Source organism: Sprattus sprattus (genome assembly GCF_963457725.1).
Source record: "Sprattus sprattus genome assembly, chromosome: 21".
In the NCBI taxonomy this organism is placed as follows: Eukaryota; Metazoa; Chordata; class Actinopteri; order Clupeiformes; family Clupeidae; genus Sprattus; species Sprattus sprattus.
The window spans coordinates 11170384-11190523 of NC_137919.1; the positions used below are offsets into that span (position 1 = coordinate 11170384).

The 20140-nt window shown below is 42.9% G+C and overlaps 1 protein-coding gene across 1 annotated transcript; it reads left to right on the forward strand.

Moving 5' to 3' along the window:
• Window positions 1-14488: 14488 nt before the first annotated feature.
• On the forward strand, window positions 14489-19153 carry LOC308382400 (leucine-rich melanocyte differentiation-associated protein; the record flags this gene model as incomplete). The annotated part of the gene is made up of 4 exons (XM_080860120.1): window positions 14489-14802; window positions 15572-15751; window positions 17487-17564; window positions 19009-19153. The coding sequence occupies 4 exons, from the start codon at window positions 14489-14491 to the stop codon at window positions 19151-19153; spliced, it is 717 nt and encodes a 238-aa protein (XP_080716246.1).
• Between the last annotated feature and the right edge of the window lie 987 nt (window positions 19154-20140).

Consider the following 20140-nt stretch of genomic DNA (forward strand, 5'->3'; position numbering starts at 1 on the left):
ACAAAAACAGGGTGCTTGTGGAAACAGATAAACACATGAAGGTAAAACCCTCCATCTCTCTCACCTCACAGAGGTCAAACCCTCCATCTCTCTCACCTCACAGAGGTCAAACCCTCCATCTCTCTCAGCTACGGAGGTCAAACCCTCCATCTCTCTCAGCAACGGAGGTCAAACCCTCCATCTCTCTCACCTCACAGAGGTCAAACCCTCCATCTCTCTCAGCTACGGAGGTCAAACCCTCCATCTCTCTCACCTCACAGAGGTCAAACCCTCCATCTCTCTCAGCTACGGAGGTCAATCCCTCCATCTCTCTCACCTCAGAGAGGTCGGAGGCGGTTCCCAGGCAGCAGTCATCAGCAGGCTCATCCATCAGAAGGCCGATGCTCCTGCGCTCCTCAAGCTAAACATAGACACACACACACACACACAGAGTAAAGGATTATTTCCCCTCAGTGGGATTTCATGAGCCCTTGGTGAGAAACAAAAACAGGGTGCTTGTGGAAACAGATAGACACACATGAAGGCTTCTAACCTAGTTGCCATGACAAAAGAGTTAGGCCAATATCATATTTGTTCTTCGAGAAAGAAGAATGGGAAATAAAGATGCGTTACCATAATAGGGCTGGAGTACTGGTTCAGGTTCTGCTGGTCAATATGCCGCTTGTCCTCTCCGTCAGACTGAAAGGTCAAAAGTCCAGAGTTAAAGGTCAAGAGCTCAAATGAGCCGCTTACTTTAAACGTTTCTCTGCTGTCTTTAGTTTAAATTAAATAAGCCATAGTTTACCCCCTATCTCTCTCACCTCACAGAGGTCAAACCCTCCATCTCTCTCATCCCACAGCAGTCAAACCCTCCATCTCTCTCAGCTACGGAGGTCAAACCCTCCATCTCTCTCAGCTACGGAGGTCAAACCCTCCATCTCTCTCAGCTAGGGAGGTCAAACCCTCCATCTCTCTCAGCTACTGAGGTCAATCCCTCCATCTCTCTCATCTCACAGAGGTCAAACCCTCCATCTCTCTCAGCTACGGAGGTCAAACCCTCCATCTCTCTCAGCTACGGAGGTCAAACCCTCCATCTCTCTCAGCTACGGAGATCATTCCCTCCATTTCTCTCACCTCACAGAGGTCGGAGGCGGTTCCAAGGCAGCAGTCATCAGCAGGCTCATCCATCAGAAGGCTGATGCTCCTGCGCTCCTCAAGCTAAACATACACATACACATACACACACACACACATTCAACACACTTTTAGCGTAGATTTAAAAAAACACATAGCTTGGCCTAAAAACATTGCTGTATCATTTTCATGAGGTAATTTGCATGATAGTGCTGATAGAAGTTTCTGGACTTGTATGTTTAAACGAAACAAGTGGCTCAAATGCAGGACGAAACAAAACATTGTATGCTTTTTGCCATGCTCTTGTTTACTCTAGTAAGTACTAGTCACCACGTGTCCAACCTCACATCTACATTGAATCTCATTGGCCTTGCACCAAGAATCTGCACGGCGACACTCAGGCTGATTCAGATCGGATCTCGCCCCACTCACCCCACTGAGGCTGGAGACATCGCTCAGGTAACAGTCTCTGGCATTCTCCATCTTGACGGAGCCGGTGCTGCGGCTGTTGCTCCTGAGGTCTGGCGTGTCATCCTCAAACTAAACACACACATTCACCCTTCTGTCAGATGAGACCCACACAGACAGCTGACCCTCACAACATCTAGTCTCAAGTTTGAACGTTAACATGCAGGTTTCTGTTGCTGGATTTGTGAACTGTGGAGTCGGCAGCACTTTGCTATACACCCCAGAGGTCAGAGGTCAGATATACTTTCCATGAGCATAAGCCTCTACCAGACACACATACATCTCTCACCTCACAGAAACTAGAGGAGTAGGCTCCAGATGTAGCCCTCCTGCCACTGCAGATGGTCTTCTGGTCATCCTCAGACTTAAGACACACACACACACACACACATCACACTTTCAGCGGTCAGAGTCACAGACATATTGCTGTTCAACTCTTTAATTTATATTCATTTTAAAAGTTAACATGCTAGATGCTACACTGCTAAAGCAAATACACGTCATAGATTTAGATCGAGGCACTGTTTCTGCCCCTGGACTTTTTGGTTCTGGCCCAAATACGGGTCAGAATTGGCCAATATGTGGTTTAGTTCTGGCCCTAATGCAGGTCAGATCTGCTGCCATGAGCATATTATATTCTTTGTACTCCAAAAAAAAAGCAAAATGGAATGGTCAGTAAGTGCAGTTGTTGTAACTATGTGGACAAAAGTATCATATGAAAGACCACTGCAAGAGAGGACAGTCGTGTAGGCCAAAAAGGGCTGCTCTTTAAAACTAGCAGACACACACACATACATCTCTCACCTCACAGAAACTAAGGGAGTAGGAGTAGGAGTGGCTGTAAGCTCCAGATGTAGCCCTACTGCCACTGCTGCTGGTCTTCTGGTCATCCTCAGACTAAAGACACACACACACACAAAAACACACACACACACACACTATAATAACAACACATTTATATTCATTTTAACATGCTAGTTGCTACACTGCTAAAATTAGATAGCACAGATTCTGCCCCTGGACTTTTTGGTTCTGGCCCTGATGTGGTTTGGTTCTGGCCCAAATGCAATTTGGATCTGCTCTGTCAGTCAGCTGCAGTGTGGATGAGTCAATCAGCGGCTCCAGCTACAGGTCTTACCAGGCTGAAGGTTCGAGAGGCTCCAGGCTCACTGCCCTCACTGATGGGCTGCCAGGTGAAACCGAACAGAGAGGCTTTAGTCAGATAGTCAAGGCAGCTATGGCAGTTAAATGTTATTCTTTATTTATTTTCTATTACAGAATAGCTTTCTACAAACAGGGCTTCAGGATACTCACAGATAGTCCAGTGTTGTTCCACACGGGGCGGGGGCGGACCTGGATAACCTAAGCAATGAAGTACATTTTTTTGTCACTTTATCTAGTTGAGCCACAGTCAAACCCTGTTCTGAGTAAATTAAATATAAAATGAATCCATTTCTAATAAAGTCTTACCTTTACGAAAGGAAGGCTTTGATCCATTGTCTCCACCTGTGGATTAAGTGGACTTATTCACTGAGAAGAATAAACCAATTATCTTATTTACCAAGGGAATAAACACTTTGATTAATTAAACGCTGTTCAGTTTGCCTTATGTTGTCTTGCAAGGACGTTAGTCTCACGACGTCACCTGAAAGGTAACGTCAGAATGCCTAACCTAGGTGGTGGCTAATGTTAACGTAATATCTGTTACCATGGCAACACAGCATCATAAAGCAAGTCCCATTTCTGCAAGGAACTTTCTCTGTCTATGAACTGAACTTTTTCTGCAACCCAGTAAAATACCCACTATGAACTGCCAATGGTGCCAAAATTGCTACTGCCAATGGTGCCACCCAGAGCCCATAAATAGTAACTAACTTTTCCTTTCTAGCCGCCGATAGGCTATACTAAAAGGCAAACGATACATTATCTATGAGCTTACGATAAAAGCAATACGCTAATTACCTGATGTTGGATGACAGGTTGGAGACAGCGGCGTTTAAAAAAAAGGCGAATATGGATTATAATAATATAATATTATAACATAAAAATAATATCTAGGTAACGAAAGTCACGGTAGAAAAACGAAGTTGCACTGTTCTCTGTCGCACTGCACCAAGAATGATTAGACGACTCAAAATGGAACTTTGTAATATCACCAACATTCTCTGTACCTTTATGACGGCACAATACTGAACAAGTATGAGAAATTATACACGTATGCCAATGTAATCGCATTACAAGTAGGCTACTTTTATTTCATGATAATCAACATTTCAACTCACGAACGACTCTTTAAACAGTGACAAGACGTTAGGCTGGATTCATTAAATTTCTTTATTTGATTAAAACGTCAGTAAAATCAAGTGTTTTTTAGATCAATAATCAAGCACATAATTCATAAAGAGACAAATACACAGGGACGATGACATTTATTCAAGGTTTAGGTTGAAGGAATCGTGAGTCTTGGGTAGCATCAAAGAGACTGAGGCTGGTGGAGCCTTACTTTTCTGGCTGCAGTGATTGGATATAACACACATGATCCATGATTGAGTTCCACAATTCCAACTTCATCCTTTGTGGAAGCTTATATTGAGAACAGCTAGTGGATAACCATAATAGAGAAGAAGGCTTATTTGCTTAATGTAAACTTTGTGTGTGTGTGTGTGTGTGTCTGTGTATTTGTGCTGGATGATACGCTTGGCACAGACAGCTCCTCAATACCTTTAGGCCGGGGGGGTGCTCATAAATACCTTTAATTTGGGGTTGTGCGCATGAAGCTTATATTATTATCTTCTTTGGAGCTGTTAAGGTTGCAATCAAGTCTACATGATGACCATTTCAGATGCTTGGGTTGTATTGATATGTGTGTGTGCGTGTGTGTGTGCATGCATATGTGTGTGCGTGTGCGTATGTGTGTGTGTGCGTGTGTATGCATGCATATGTGTGTGCGTATGTGCGTGTGTGTGTGTATGCATGCGTATGTGTGTGCGTGTGCGTATGTGTGTGCGTGTGCGTATGTGTGTGCATATGTGTGTGTGTGTGTGTGTATGCATGCGTGTGCATGTGTGTGTATGCATGCGTTTGTGTGTGCATGTGTGTGTGTGAGGGATGGAGACACACATGCTCCCTCTCTGACTGCTCTCAGAGTCCGATGACTGACCAGTAGGCACTTGTAGAAATATTTCGACTTTCGTAAGACATCAGCACATTCTCAATACATAACAGACAACACAGGTATGGAATTATGGAATATAACACATAATAAAGAATTCTATTCTTCCAGCATTACATGTAATTATTAGAAATGAACAAGTAATTAATTACGTATTTAAGTGTGCGTGTGTGTGTGTTTGACACGTGGGCATGTAGGTCGCTTTGGATAAAAGCGTCTGCTAAATTACTAAACGTGTAAATGTGTGTGTGGGAAGGCTCTACATTGAACAGCACCTTTGCAGCCTCCTGTGGAATCATAACCTAATAAGAGTATTTCTCAACCTCCAGACCTCACAAGGGTCAACTCCTGCCTCTTCACACCCCTTTAATCTCACCAGTCTAAATGCTGATTCGACACCCTACGCTGGTCTGCATTTACCCTGCTGGGAGCGGCCTGGACTGGGACAGACCAGGGTCAGCTCAGGTACTGGGACTGGTTAGGGACAGCTCAGGTACTGGTCAGCTCAGGGACGGGTAAGCTCAGGTACTGGGACAGGTCAGGGACGGGTCCGCTGCCATCTGACTGCGGTCAGCTAAAAGCCACAGCGACATGACATGGAGCGCGAAAGCGTTGTCAAGGCAACCTATTAAAAGCAAGCCATAAATGCATAAATAAAAGACAGTCAGATTTGATTTGTGCGGGAGCAAGACATGAGTTTGGCAGAGTGATGCACATGAACAGGTTTTCAGACCTGATCGTTGAGGGAAAGGGCCTGATGTTTGGCAAGCTAAGCACACAAGCTATGGATGCACACAAGCTATGGATGCACAAAAGCTATGAATGCACAAGCGCCCCTCAGACGTGTTTGGAACAATGCCTGAGGTAGGATTCGATTCCAGCCTAACCCTAACCCTGCTGGGTCTATATAGGTCTTAGCAACTATGTAGAGCGGTGGCAACACTAACACTAACGTTCAAAGAGTTCCTCACGCTAGTGAACCAGGATCCATGCTGCCTTGATGACACAGACACACATCAAGAAACAAAACAAACACAAACACACTGGAACACACAACCTACAAGTGAGAGGACATTACAGCCCTAAAAAAAGGACAGAGAGAGACAGAAATAAAGGAGAATAAACAGAAGAACAGATAGATCTCCGGCTGGAGAATGTGTGCGTTTAGCATGGCTCGCTCTAAGAGACGGGACAGGACTTCTCTCAGGTCCTCTCTCTGTGGCCCTCTCTAGGGTCCCAGCTCTGGGGTCTACTGGTCGGGCATCTTGCGGATCATGTAGTTGAGGATGCCTCCGTGGTGGAAGTAGGTGAGCTCCACGTCCGTGTCGAAGCGCATCCACACCTGTAACACCTTCCCCGTGTCCAACTGGGGACAGAGAGAGACAGACAGACAGAGGGAGGGACAGACAGTGAGCCATTCGAACCAGCATCACATGTATGCATGGACGGAATAAGAAACCACAGGGCCCTGGGCATGGACATGTTTAACCCCCCCCCCCTTCGTGAAAAAAAATGTGTGCGCTCGCAAAACACGCACGCACACACAAACACCATTAGGCTTATATATTTTACCAACAATGTGTTGGATTTAACGATCAAATTAGATACTTTGGCTTTTGTATTGGGAAAGTACACTGATTAAGACCTACCTGAGCAGCATGAGGCAGGAGAGGCTGAATGGGCTGGCATTGAGAGACTTGACATTGGCGAACAAGATACATATTACCCAGCAAGCACCATTGCATTTCTGTATATGACAAAAATAACTAATTAAATAAGAAATTATTCATTTAATTTAATCAAATTTTGAAGGTGTCTATAGTGTATGTACGATAAGCATATAATTGTGTTAGATTGCTACTGATGATTTCCCCCTAAAAATTATTAAAACCATGACAGACAGGTTTGCCTTTTTGAGGAATCATATAGGGTAAATATAAGGTATTTTATGTATTCAAAAAAAGCCATCCTAACTAGTGACACTTTGACATCCATATGATCGACCAAATTTCGAAAGCAGAGTCTGCTTTGCCTACGAACCTTCCGCGCTGGCTGCAATGTCTATAGTTATGTCCTAGCGCACATGCACATTTTCTAACACAGCACAGGTACACTCAATTAAAGCCATTAGCAAATGAACAAAATACACCTTTTTCAACGACAAATAAGAGATACATAACAGCGATTTCACGCAGAGGCTCTGGCCGTTCGTTAATCCATCCCTGTCTGAAAGGTATTTGTGTGTGTGTGAGAGATTTTATTTAGGGAGAATTTCACAGTTCTTATCAGCATGTGAGTCACGGTGCAATACAAATCAGGCAGATGTGAAGAACTGCAGTCAGGAGAGCAACCCCACTGGAGCTCACCCACTGGGTGGAGGATCCCCCAGCAAAAGAATCAGCCGTAGCTGAAGTAGTATGAGCTGTTTGAACAGGAGTGGTAGGATCCCTGGAAAATGAAAGAAGACAAAGCTTTATAAACGTGGATCACAATGTGAGCATTAGTTATACCCAGAAAACAGATCATGCATCTGGCATCTCATGATGACAAATATAGCAAGGTATAATCATACACATAGACACTTGTATAATCCCAGTGTAAACTGAGAGGGTAGCAAAAGGTGGCTCCCACATTCTCACTAGACAATGCTGTACCCTTTAATGCTAATGTTCTAATAAAGCTAATATAGCCACACGTTAATACATACTTAGGCAGGAGTCAATAGTATCTACAATATGCACATTATAAGTTACATTGCGCACATTTGAAAGTCTAAAGGGCCAGTATAATAAAATTCGTTTTTTTAAGCAACCGAAAGGTGTCCATTAGCAGGAAATGGAGGGTCTTTGTAGATGCTGGGTGTCCCACCTTTGGTCATAACAGCTTCATTGAATTGTTTGGACAAAGAACGAGAATTGCCAAAAGCTTGCAAAGCCTGTGAATGGAGCAGTAGACCTCCAGGGATCCGTTTTTGGCAGTGGCTAGATGTGCTCCACTCTTTCTGGAACCCAGTGTTATTCTTGAGCTCCTCCTGAAGAATTCCACCCTCTGCCAAAATATCCTGCAGCATCTTCTCACGACATACAGTGTATGTATCATCTACTGCCTCTGGTGCAAAACCCATCTCTATACAAGACACCTATTATGGCCACAAAAAGTCTAATCAACAACGATATGCCAGCTGGAGGACACTACCTAATTTCACATAAAAAAAGAAAGTAAGACATGTGACTGACGCTACCAGCATTTACTCTAGACAAGCAAGATGAAGTGGTGTTTATAAATCTTTATCCAATACAGTGGTCATCTGTACAAAATGGAAACATGAACGAGGTAAAAGAATGACAGGAAACTTACTTCATGAGTAACAGCAGCAAAGAACAAAAGTGAAGTATACCACATTCCCCAACCAGCCATTGTAGCCCTGAATATGATATTAGAAAAACAAAGAACATGAGTGAAGTATACCACATTCCCCAACCAGCCATTGTAGCCCTGAATATGATATTAGAAAAACAAAGAACATGAGTGAAGTATACCACATTCCCCAACCAGCCATTGTAACCCTGAAAATGGTATTAGAAAAACAAAGAAGAGAGATGTTTAAAGAAACCCACAAGGCCACATTAAACAAAAATGTTAAAATTAACATTCTAACACAACACATTGTTAGCCTATCAACATTTTAAAACCCAAATGTAATGTTAAGATAGGACCTCATTTACATTTTGTAGAGTGCAAACAAATGTGGATGAAAATAAAGCTTACTCCATTTTTGTACAATTTACCAAGAGAGCTAAAGGACCATTTAGACAAAGATTATGTTTGCTCTTCCAAGGAAAATGTCTTCAGTGCATATCACCTCTTCCTTCTGCAACCCTGTGTCTACAGAGTCTCTGGGTAGACACTATTATCAAGGAAACTCTGTATCTATCTATCAATGTCTGTCACTAGATTCACTCAGGGGAATCTTATCTCTAGGTTGGTATAGGAGGACTGCAGTAGTGCTTAATCAAACCCACAATAACAACAGCAACCAATCAGATCATGTTTCAAAAAGTCTTTAGTTATATTTATAAAAGTATCAATTCATCATCGGTCATTTCGGGACGAATGTAAAAAAAGAAAAAAGTGTGTAAGATGCGAGTGTGTGTGTTATATTTGCTATAAGTTTGAATTTCGAAGTTCATGAAGTAGTCTAGGGGGATGCTGATAAGATTATTTTAAAGTTTAAATGTTATCTAGAACATTCAGTATGGTATAATAACTGTCCAAAATATGTAATATAGTGCTGTAGTGTCAGTGGGTGAAATGGCAATTGAATGTATGGCTTATATAAAATGCTAATGTAAATCCTAATTACAACTAAGAATTGTGCGGATTATAATGTGAAATATAAATGAAACGTACCTACCACTAATAAAACAGGTGGCATATGCTGAATAATGCAGATAATCAAGAACACATTTCAATACAATACATATGAAATATAAAAATCATCAGTCTATGTTGGATCCAACACCAAAAGAAAATGTAATGTCTTTAAACCTGAGATCTCATTAAAAAAAGAAAGAAAGCTCGAGCTGATAATCAATATCCATGGGGAGATGGAAAGAATCTGTACAATCACAATGTCCCGTCCTACCACTCTCCTGTAAGAGATGATCGAGGGGGGAACGTTCTACTGTCGGGAATCAGTCAATCCATGGAACACGGGCTAGCGCAGAAGAATGGCACACTTCGAATCTTCACTGTAATGGTCGTTGCACGGCACGGGTGGGGGGGAAACCAGCCTGCACACATGTGCGTGGCGATTAGCTAAATTACATTTTACAACTTCACCGTTCATCAACACTGGGGCTAAATAGATCATTGTCTATGTTATTACCTCCTTATGTGAACATACAGTGTGTAATCATGTCAAAAGACACAGGTATTTATCTCCTAAATCTACATACACCTAGCTTATTCACGTTTAGCATCATACTCATGAGACTAACACAGCTAGCTTACATGCACATAATACACAGTAATTACACAAGTTTTACAAATTACATGACAAGGGACATCACACTTATAGTGTATAGTAATAGTTGACTTATCCTGACTGGTTTAAATTACTATTAACAGGTAATCTACCGTGAACATTTAGCTATGTGTCTACGTTTTAACATCATAGCTCATATAAATAGCATCAAAGCTAATATCATAGCTAGACATCGTCAACTCACCAGGATAAGTTCAAAGTAAAGTTCTTCAATTAAATCTTCAAAAAATCAGTGTCTACGTCTTTAAGTACTGTGTTATATCTGAGCCACTATGTTGTTATTTTCATCAATCTCAAAAATTCTCTGATCTTATCTCTGTGTGTGTCTTTGGGTTGATGGTGTGATTGTGGAAACACAAAAGGAAGGAAATATCATGTATCGTTCCCCCTTTGAGAGAGGGCTTAGGGAGTGTCTCACAATACCCAGTACTAATACTATTGTGACTAAAGTTAGGGATCATCAGCTTCAAGCAGGTAAATCTAACGAGGGTTACACTTCCTCCAACTGTTTAGAGGAGATAACCTTGGCGACTTTCCAAATTTGACATGTGACTAGCTTATCAAAAGCCCAGGTTCAACTGAATTTGTAATGAGATGTTATTTCTTAAACTTACTGTTCAATTGTTTTCATCCACCAACCATTCCCAGTGTTGCTATGTTTGCTATATTCATTTAGTCTTTAGGCTAGAGTTACACTAGTAAGTGCTAGGTTATTTCAGCTTTAGTGGGCACACTAAAAAAATATAAATATTGTGCTAAGCCAGCAGTAACGTGAAACTAGAACAGACGCTATAGTTTTTGTTCCCTTATCTGCCTAGGCAGAGGACAAAAGACCCTCAATTAGACTGCGGTGGATAACCTTGAACACTTCAAAAGTTTTTCATTTTTATGACAAATAGGGAACATTTACACACATTTTTCATTGAGTAACCCAGTTTTATTTGATGTTGAACATCCCTGTTTTAACGGCAACAGCAGTGCATTGCACAATCACACAATCACATGCCCATACATACATACATACATACATACATACATACATACATACTGTGACTGGCCTTGCTAAGTTTGACTTGGCTATCCAGCAAGTTAACAACTCAAAACAAAGAATGTCGATGTAGGCAAGGAATGTAGATAGACTGTCTTCCTTTCTTAATCTCTTGTCTCAATGCAGGTCTGACTACGGCTAAGAAATAGCTGCGCATATGTAGCATCTGCTAACTTACCAAACACCATAGAAATCTAGCCTAAAACACATATTACAAACGTATCTGTTATATACTTATATATATAGCGATATAGTACCTCGTGGGAGTATTGCCCTCGTGGGAGTAAGATATGATTAAAATGCAGGTGGAAATCTTAGAAACAGTAACTAGCGTTCTCCGTAATAGTGAATCAATCACACCAGTTCAACGGACTTTCTCTCAACACGGAGCGGGAAGCGTTGCTATGGATTATAAATTATTTATAGGTACCAACTAAGGTCATAAGAGGGCGCTCTAACACAAGAAATTAAACACTTTACAAATATTGAACTCAGACCATGACACATACTTTTCTTCCAATACACTTACAGGTCGTTTACATGGAGCCTAGTTTGTCAAACTAATACAGATAGCTAATACTGATAGCCATATCATTTAGACGAGCACTCTCTATCCGCAACAATCCACATCGAGGGTAGAAAGTGAGTAGATTTGAATCGGTACGGGGGCTGGTGTTCGTCTGCACGGATTCACGCAACCTGATGACGTCATTGCCCCACGTGATTGTTTTGCGATCTCTAACCACTATCACTTCTTCTCCCTCAAAATCTCACTCGTGGTGGGCCTCAAATTCACTCTCATTAACCCAGCCTACTGATTTCTGATTAGCCTTCTATCTTGATCTAATTCTTTTTATTCAGACGTAACATAACTTTCATGACCACAAATATAAATTGGCCAGCGATTTAATTTGCTTTTTTATTCATAAATGTATGTAAAATGGTCGGAGCAAAGCCTCATGGGAAATGGGATGACAGATATGTCATGCTGTACTGTTCCAAACTCTTTATTATCAATAGAAAATAGAATTCATTTTCGCATTATCCTTTAGTCTGACCACTGATTTTATTAACCACCATAATGTAATGTTGCTAATTGGAGCTTGAATGTCTTGTGTAATGTGTTTAACCGTGTGCTGTTTAGTCTCTTCTTTTAGGTTTTTCACGTTTTTTTCAGTTGTGTAACTAAAGCGCTAAAGCGCCACCCACAGGCCTGGGGTATGTACTACAGCCTGTTCAACACAATCTGGTGGCTCCGTTTTTACGCAAATCTCTCGTTACCAGGCTCTGTCTTTACGAAATTAAAAGATTCGATACCTAATCTAGACTCCGTGTAAAGGGGGCCTTAGACAGAGCCTAGATTCAAGGAATAGGGTTCATTTTTCACACAAATCGAATCTTTTAATTTCGTAAGGACGGAGCCTGGTAACGAGAGATTTGCGGGACAATGACACTATCAGGTTGCGTGAATCCGTGCACACGAACACCAGCCCCCCGTACCGATTCAAATCTACTCACTTTCTACCCCCGATTCGAATCGTTGCAGATACCGTGTGCGGATAGAGAGTGTTCGTCTAAATGATAGGGCTATCTGTATTCAAATCTATGCAGACGCAGACAAACTCGACTCCGTCTAAACTAGGCCTGAGAGACAGGGTACTGGTATCTTTACTGATCTGACAGACAGGGTACTGACATCTTGTTTCCTTTTATTGTACATCCTGTATAAGAATGCATATGACAGTGCAATGAACACCTAAGTATATATGTACACATAGAAAGAAAAACACACACACACACACACACACAGAAAGTGAGAGAGACACACGCAAGTTCTGCACACACACACACCCTTCCCTGTGTTTAGGCTGGGGCTGCTCAGGCCTGTGGACGCACACGGGACCGGAAGGGGTTAACAGCCAATGTGATTATCCAAATCTTGTGATCAAGAGCACTGCCTTGAAAGAGGCCCTTTTATGTGAGCTGGGCAGAGCTGAGCAGAGCAGAGCAGGCCAGCCCTCCCTTCCGCAGTCCCTACATGACACACACACACACACACTCACACACTCTTCCACACCCTGTCGAGGAACCGGAGCTCCAGAACGGTGAGTTTGAGATGTTCTGCATTGTCTGTTTCCACAGCTTTTAGGAGAAGATGTGTGTGTGTGAATGTGTTTATTTCACCATCTTGATTGTAGCATTTAATGTGGTGGGGTGTGTGTGTGTGTGTGAGCGGGTGTGTGTGAATGTATGCGTGTGTGTGTGTGTGTGTGTGTGTGAGGGTGGCAGGGGTGATGGGACTGTGGTTTGAATGGAAGTGCCCTTAGAGCGACCTGCTTTAAACCTGTTTGATTGTCTGTGTCAAACCAACTCATTCATAGATTCACATGTTAGCAGTGATGTTGAAGTCGATGCCTATGTGTGTGTGTGTGTGTGTGTGTGTGAGGCTGGGTGTAAAGGAATAGGCTCTTATAAGGGCAATTATATCTAGGCTCTTATAAGGGCTATTAAATCTAGAATGTATTCTCTTTCCAAAGACTTCCCAGTACATTTCCAAGAAAAAAGAAAAAATAGGCAGCCAATTGTAAACTGACCTAGATTTGACTGTGTTGGCAGTGTGACAATCAGAACTTCTGATGGTCATGTCTTAGAGAGAGAGAGAGAGAGGGAATATGGTACTCTTAGACAGATAGAGAGAGATAGTGATAGAGTGGGATAGTGTTGAGGCAATGGGGCATTCAATATATATGCATATACAGAGAGGGACAGAGAGAGAAAGAGAGGTGATAGAGTGAGAGATAGTTATATGGTACTCTGAGAGAGAGAGATGTGATAGAGTGAGAGATAGATACTATGGTACTCTGAGACAGAGAGAGAGAGAGAGAGAGAGAGAGAGAGAGATGTGATTGAGTGAGAGATAGATAATATGGTACTCTGAGACAGAGAGAGAGAGAGAGAGAGAGAGAGAGAGATGTGATTGAGTGAGAGATAGATAATATGGTACTCTGAGACAGAGAGAGAGAGAGGTGATAGAGTGAGAGATAGATAATATGGTACTCTGAGACAGAGACAGAGAGAGGTGATAGGGTGAGTGAAACAGAGTGTTGTCTCTTTATTGGGCTTCACTGTAAAACAGATGTCTCAGATGCTCTGATAAGACCTTTCATGAGTAATGATGCTTATCTGGATGCAGAACTGACCTCTAGGGTCAGGGTCAGGGATAAGTTAGCTGACCTCTCTACCCCAGCTCCTAGGGTTAAGATTTGGTTAGATGACCACTCTACCCCAGCTCTTAGGGTTAGGGGTCGGTTAGGTGACCACTCTACCCCAGCTCTTAGGGTTAGGGGTCGGTTAGGTGACCACTCTACCCCAGCTCTAAGGGTTAGGGGTCGGTGACCACTCTACCCCAGCTCTTAGGGTTAGGGGTCGGTTAGGTGACATCTCTACCCCAGCTCAGCTTGGCCCTCTCTCTCTTCTGTGTGATATCACACTGCTTCCCTTCTGCAGCCATTCATAGGTTTCTGGAATCTGCAAAGCGCAAATGTTCCACAAATGTAATTTCAGCCTTAACCACATTATGCAATTTTTGGTGAATTTCTTAACACCTGAGTTCTTATTTGATTTTGACTTTAACTTGACCATGCAGAGCCTTAACAGCACCCTGTCCCTCAGGACCCCCTGTCCCCCACCCCCTCCACCTTTTACCCCTTCAGCAGAGGCATGTTCCCAGATGACCCATCTCTGTGTGGCCACCCTCTCTGAGGGTCTGTGGAGGAGGACCCAGAGCCGTGAGATGGAGGTTGGGTCCCCGGCCGCGGGCAGCCCAGCGCCAGTGCTCGGTCTGCGGAGGCTCTCCTTCGCTTACCAGGGCCTCCTGGAGATCCCCTACGAGGGCATCCTGGAGCAGAGGGACACACTGGAGGTGCTGGACCTCAGCTACAACCTCCTGGAGGAGTATCCTTTACTCTGTCACTTTCCTCGCTCTTTTTCCTGCAGGAACACACAGGTGTTGTGTTGTTGTGTTGTGTAATCTTAACGGATAGATGTGTTGTGTTTCCTGAGCTGATAGATGTTGTTATGTGCTGACAGGTGTTGCGTTGTGTTACCTGATGTAATGGATTTGTGTTGTGTTGTGTTACCTAGAATACATGGTGCACTGTGTTACCTGAGGTGATAGATGTTGTGTTGTGTTAACTGAGCTGATAGGCGTTGTGTTGTGTTATCAAAACTGATAGATGTTGTGTTGCGTTGTGTTACCTGAGCTGATAGGTGTGGTGTTGTGTTGTGTTATCTGAGCTGCTAGATGTTGTGTTGTGTTACCTGAGCTGATAGATGTTGTGTTGCGTTGTGTTACCTGAGCTGACAGATGTTGTGTTGTGTTACCTGAGCTAAAGGGGGTTGCCTTGTGTTACCTGATGGTGATAGATGTTGTGTTGTGCTACCTGAGGTGATAGGTGATGTGTTGTGTTGTGTTGTGTTGTGTTGTGTTGTGTTACCTGAGGTGATAGGTGTTGTGTTGTGCTACCTGAGGTGATAGGTGATGTGTTGTGTTACCTGAGGTGATAGGTGATGTGTTGTGTTACCTGAGGTGATAGGTGATGTGTTGTGTTACCTGAGGTGATAGGTGATGTGTTGTGCTACCTGAGGTGATAGGTGTGGGGCTACCTGTGATTGATGATGCACTGTGTGTCCTTATGTGTCCTTGACGCTACTTCAAACGGAGCCCGGCTCTGCTGGGACAGCTGGAGAGGCTGAGCACGCTCATCCTGGACTGCAACAACTACAGCGCCCACATCAAGTTCCCCTACATGCCCAACCTCACCACACTCTGGATCAACAAGAACAAGATCAGCAACCTGCCCATCATCGTCGAGGAGATACGCTGCAAATTCCCCAACATCAAGTGAGAGAAGCACGCTCTCCCTGAAACACACTCGACGAGCACACACTCTCAATGAAACACACTCGACAAGCACACACTCTCAATTAAACACACTTGACCTGCACACACGCTCACTGACAACACACTCGACAAGCACATACTCTCACTGAAACACACTTGACCTGCACACACTGTCATGGCGACACACCGCAGCTGGCGCTGGCCCTGATGAGGCCCTGATCTGGTGCAGATCGACGCTTTCTTATAATAATATTAATAATAATAATAATAATAATACACTTTATTTGTATAGCACCTTACATACAAAACACAAGACACACAGAGACTGATTGTGAGCCCTAAACTGTGTGATGGGTCCATCCTCACCTACACCTTTGACCTCTTCAGTCCCAACACACACAGTGTGACTGGACAATGACTCTGAACTGTGTTACTGTGTGATTTAAACTGTGTGATGCTCGTTACCATGGGCACAGACTCAAACTATGTGAGTCAGAAACACTGGCTCAGTCATAAGCTGCAGGGACGTGCACAGGAATTTTGAAGGGCCATTGCTCTGACCTGAAAAAAGGGGAGCCCGCCCCGGCAAAAACTAAATCACACAGACTGTATGGAGAACTGAGAAGAACAGGGTCTATATTAATAGTAATAAATAAAACACTCAAATACAGCAATTCATTTGTGCATGGCATCATTCTGTGGAGAACATTCCAGCCAGGGGTCATCATCATAACAGTGGGCTTGAAAAGAGCGCCCTTCTGCATTTTTTGGGAACTTCACAATAGGACTGAATGTGAAAATTTGATAAAGGCCTGATTGAATTTAAGATTAAATTCTCTATACATGAGCTGGACCTGTTAGATTTCTCAATCTCAGCCAAAAATCAATTCTGCCTCACTCTCCATCTCAATATCCACCCTTGTTGGCTTCCTGTCCTTACTTTCTGTGTTGTCTCTCCTTTCCCTGTTTTCCAAGTCTCTTCTGTTCTCATCTGCGTCTGGCTCTGGCTCTGTCTCACCTGCTGGTTTGCTTTTTTGTAACCAACTCTGCAAAGATGTGCTCCCCTTTGTTGCCTCCTTTAGCTGCTTCTCTCTCTCATGAATCCTTCTCTTTTCCGTAGGCATTCTATCTTCTACCTCACTCAACATTTAACAGCACCTAACACTGTGATAGGATTAAGGCATTTAACCATTTAAAATGAAATAATTCATGTGATGCATTACTTCCATCATTTATTCTTCTTGTTAAAACGAAATGTTGGAAACAAACCATCAGAAGACATGTAGCTTAGTTTTCCTACCAAAAAATTAGCATGTGATAACAGGCTGGTTGCCTTTTCAGGCAAGCTGGCTGCCTGATTCTTTAGGCTAAACGTGTCAAACTAAGCTTTGCATTTCATATAACTTAATGATGATTGTTCGTTTTGTTTTTCATTTTTACAACTAAAACACTCCCTCTCCTTACTATGTCAAAGCAGTTGCGTATCGATTACCATTCAGACATAAATGTAACTGGACTACAATAATCCAAGCTCAGTTATAAACTGACTCTACCTCTGCAATACCTCAGCTACAAGTGACTATATATAGTGGTAATACCTCAGCTCTAAGTGACTATATAACAGTAACATCTCAGCTATAAGGTGACTGTAGAATTGAGACTTCAGCTATAACCTGTCGATAACCTGTCTATAACTTTGTTGTTTGATCCCCCCCCCCCCCCCCCCCCCCCCCAGGATCCTTAGCCTGATGAACAATGAGGCGGCCCCCAGCTACTTCAACGGGGGTAGTCTTCCGCAGTACCTGGACTACAGGTGAGACCGACCGCCTCGCTCACAAGGACTATACATCACCCAGTGTCATCCCAGCCTGCTGCTGCCGCTCCACATGTTTCAACAGGACTCACTCTGATGTGAAAACCTTATTATTATTATAGTGTTATATTATTATTATATTAATATAATATATTAATGACATTATATTTCAGCTGGTTTAGGATCATCACTAATGAGCCTGGTTCTAAACTGCTATTGGATCATAACATGACTAGATAGTAGATCAGACCAGACAGCTTCTAACCTTTTTGGCAGCAAACATATTGTCTAATCTGGATTTGAAATGACCATCACCTAAAACACTCTCCAAAGATAACTGATTGGCCTGATAGAAAAATCTACCCATCTTTTCACACCTGCTGGTTTCCAGATGATTAGCCATGGGAAAACCATACCCAAGAGCTATACAATGTAATGATTTAAAGCAACAATAAGGAGTTTAGTTTCAAAACTATCAAGCTAACTATATAAAAGGCATGCAAAAACCTTGCAAACACCACCAACAGCCCAGTTGACACTGATAGAAGCTTGCCACTGTCTTTTGGCAGTATACTATGCTGTGCAAGTTTTTCTTCCATTTTTGCCGGGTATTCCAGCCCGCCCGGTATACATAACTACATAGGGCATTTCCTGGATGGCTTGTGGGAAAGACACAGGTGTTCATCTGTCCTTCACATGACCATATGCTATCAACATGATTTTGAGGATGGTACCAAAAGTAGTTGCCTATAAAAACATACCTCAAAAAGTGTCGAATTGTTGCATAATGTTACTTTAAATAACTTTTAAATGTTCTCCATTTCATCTTAAACCTCCATGTCACACTGTCATGCAGAACCACATGTGATTTGTGAAGTGGGGAAACGCGTAACAATCGTTTACGCTGTGAGCCGCCGCTATGCCTCTCACTCACACACTCCGGCTCTTAGAGAAGAGACGCTGTCTGTGGGACTCAGGCACATCTCACATGACTACCACTTAATTTCCTTAATTCAATTTACACGGCGAGGTCAAAGGTGTCTTAACAGACATGAGTTCTTCTTAAAGACATAATCAATCAATTCTGTTTCTGAACCATCTCAAACATGAAACACAAGAATGATTCTTTATAAAGTCATAATCAATCAATTCTGGTTCTGAACCATCTCGAACATGAAACACAAGAATGATTCTTCATAAAAACATAATCAATCAATTCTGTTTCGGAACCATCTCTGACTGAGTCATCCAGTGCCGCATAAGGGACACATGAGGGACAGATGAGAGACAGACGAGAGACGGATGAGAGACAGACGAGATACAGATGGGGAACACAATGAGAGATAGATGGGGAACACATTACGGAGATAGATGAGGGACCGATCTGCACGCAGTCAGCTGCTATCAGAGTATGATTATTCCTTGTCTCTCTTGTCCCCCTCAGGCACTATGTGATCAGCCAGCTGTCCAGTCTGGAGGTGCTTGATGACACTGAGGTGCAGGAGGAGGAGCGCACGCTGGCCAGGAAGACGTACCGCATGCAGCGCCTACGCGAGGGTAACAAGAGAAAGAAAGAACTGCTCCACTGACCCCGCCAGGGTAACAAGAGGAAGAAAGAACTGCCCCACTGGCCCCGCAGGGCAACAAGAGGAAGAAAGAACTGCCCCACTGACCCTGCCAGGGCAACAAGAGGAAGAAAGAACTGCCCCACTGACCCTGCCAGGGCAACAAGAGGAAGAAAGAACTGCCCCACTGACCCCAATAGGGCAATCAGAGGAAGAAAGTACTGCCCCACTAATCACACCAGGGCAACAACAGTAATACAGAGTTGCCCTACTGGATCCCTGTCATTCAGGATTTATGCGCTGCTGCTGTCCGGTGGTTGGCGCTAAGCATACTTGCTCCTCCGGTTAGCGCTAAGCAAACTTGCTCCCCCAGTGCGCTTCAGCCAAGGGTTGTGTCCCTGGTTAAACCACTCAGCCCTTCTAGACATACGCTTCTACATCCCTCTCCCACAGCACTAGCCTAAAGGACAGACTTGGACTGCTTCATGGGGATGATGAAAGCAGCTGTTTTAGCCTGACTGGACTGCTCCCAGGGTCTGCAACACCATAAACACTATAAGTTTGCACGCTGAGACAGTTATGCATGTTATTGTCATACCTAATGCCCTGTGTGGTTTGATGTCAAGGTTTGCATTGATGATAGTGTGGTCACGCTTTTAGCTTGCATGGTGTTTTATGTTGACCTGTGATGTTAGACCTCTCTGTCTGAACTTAAAATGTCATATCTTTTTATTTAAGCCTTGGGAAACACATTGAGGGGGAAAACCCTAATTTGGAGTTGTGCTTCGGCAACAGGGAAAGGGTGCACCATTGTTGGGCAAAGGTTGAGCTACATGAAACAGAGGTGTAAAAAAAGATTTTTAAAAATATATATATAATAATAAAAACACTAGCCAAATAAATAATGAAAATAAATAAATAATACTAAAATAAAACAATGATAAAGGAATGTTGATACATAAATAAAATAATAATAACAAGAGTAAAAAGTGAGATGTATGTAAAAGAATA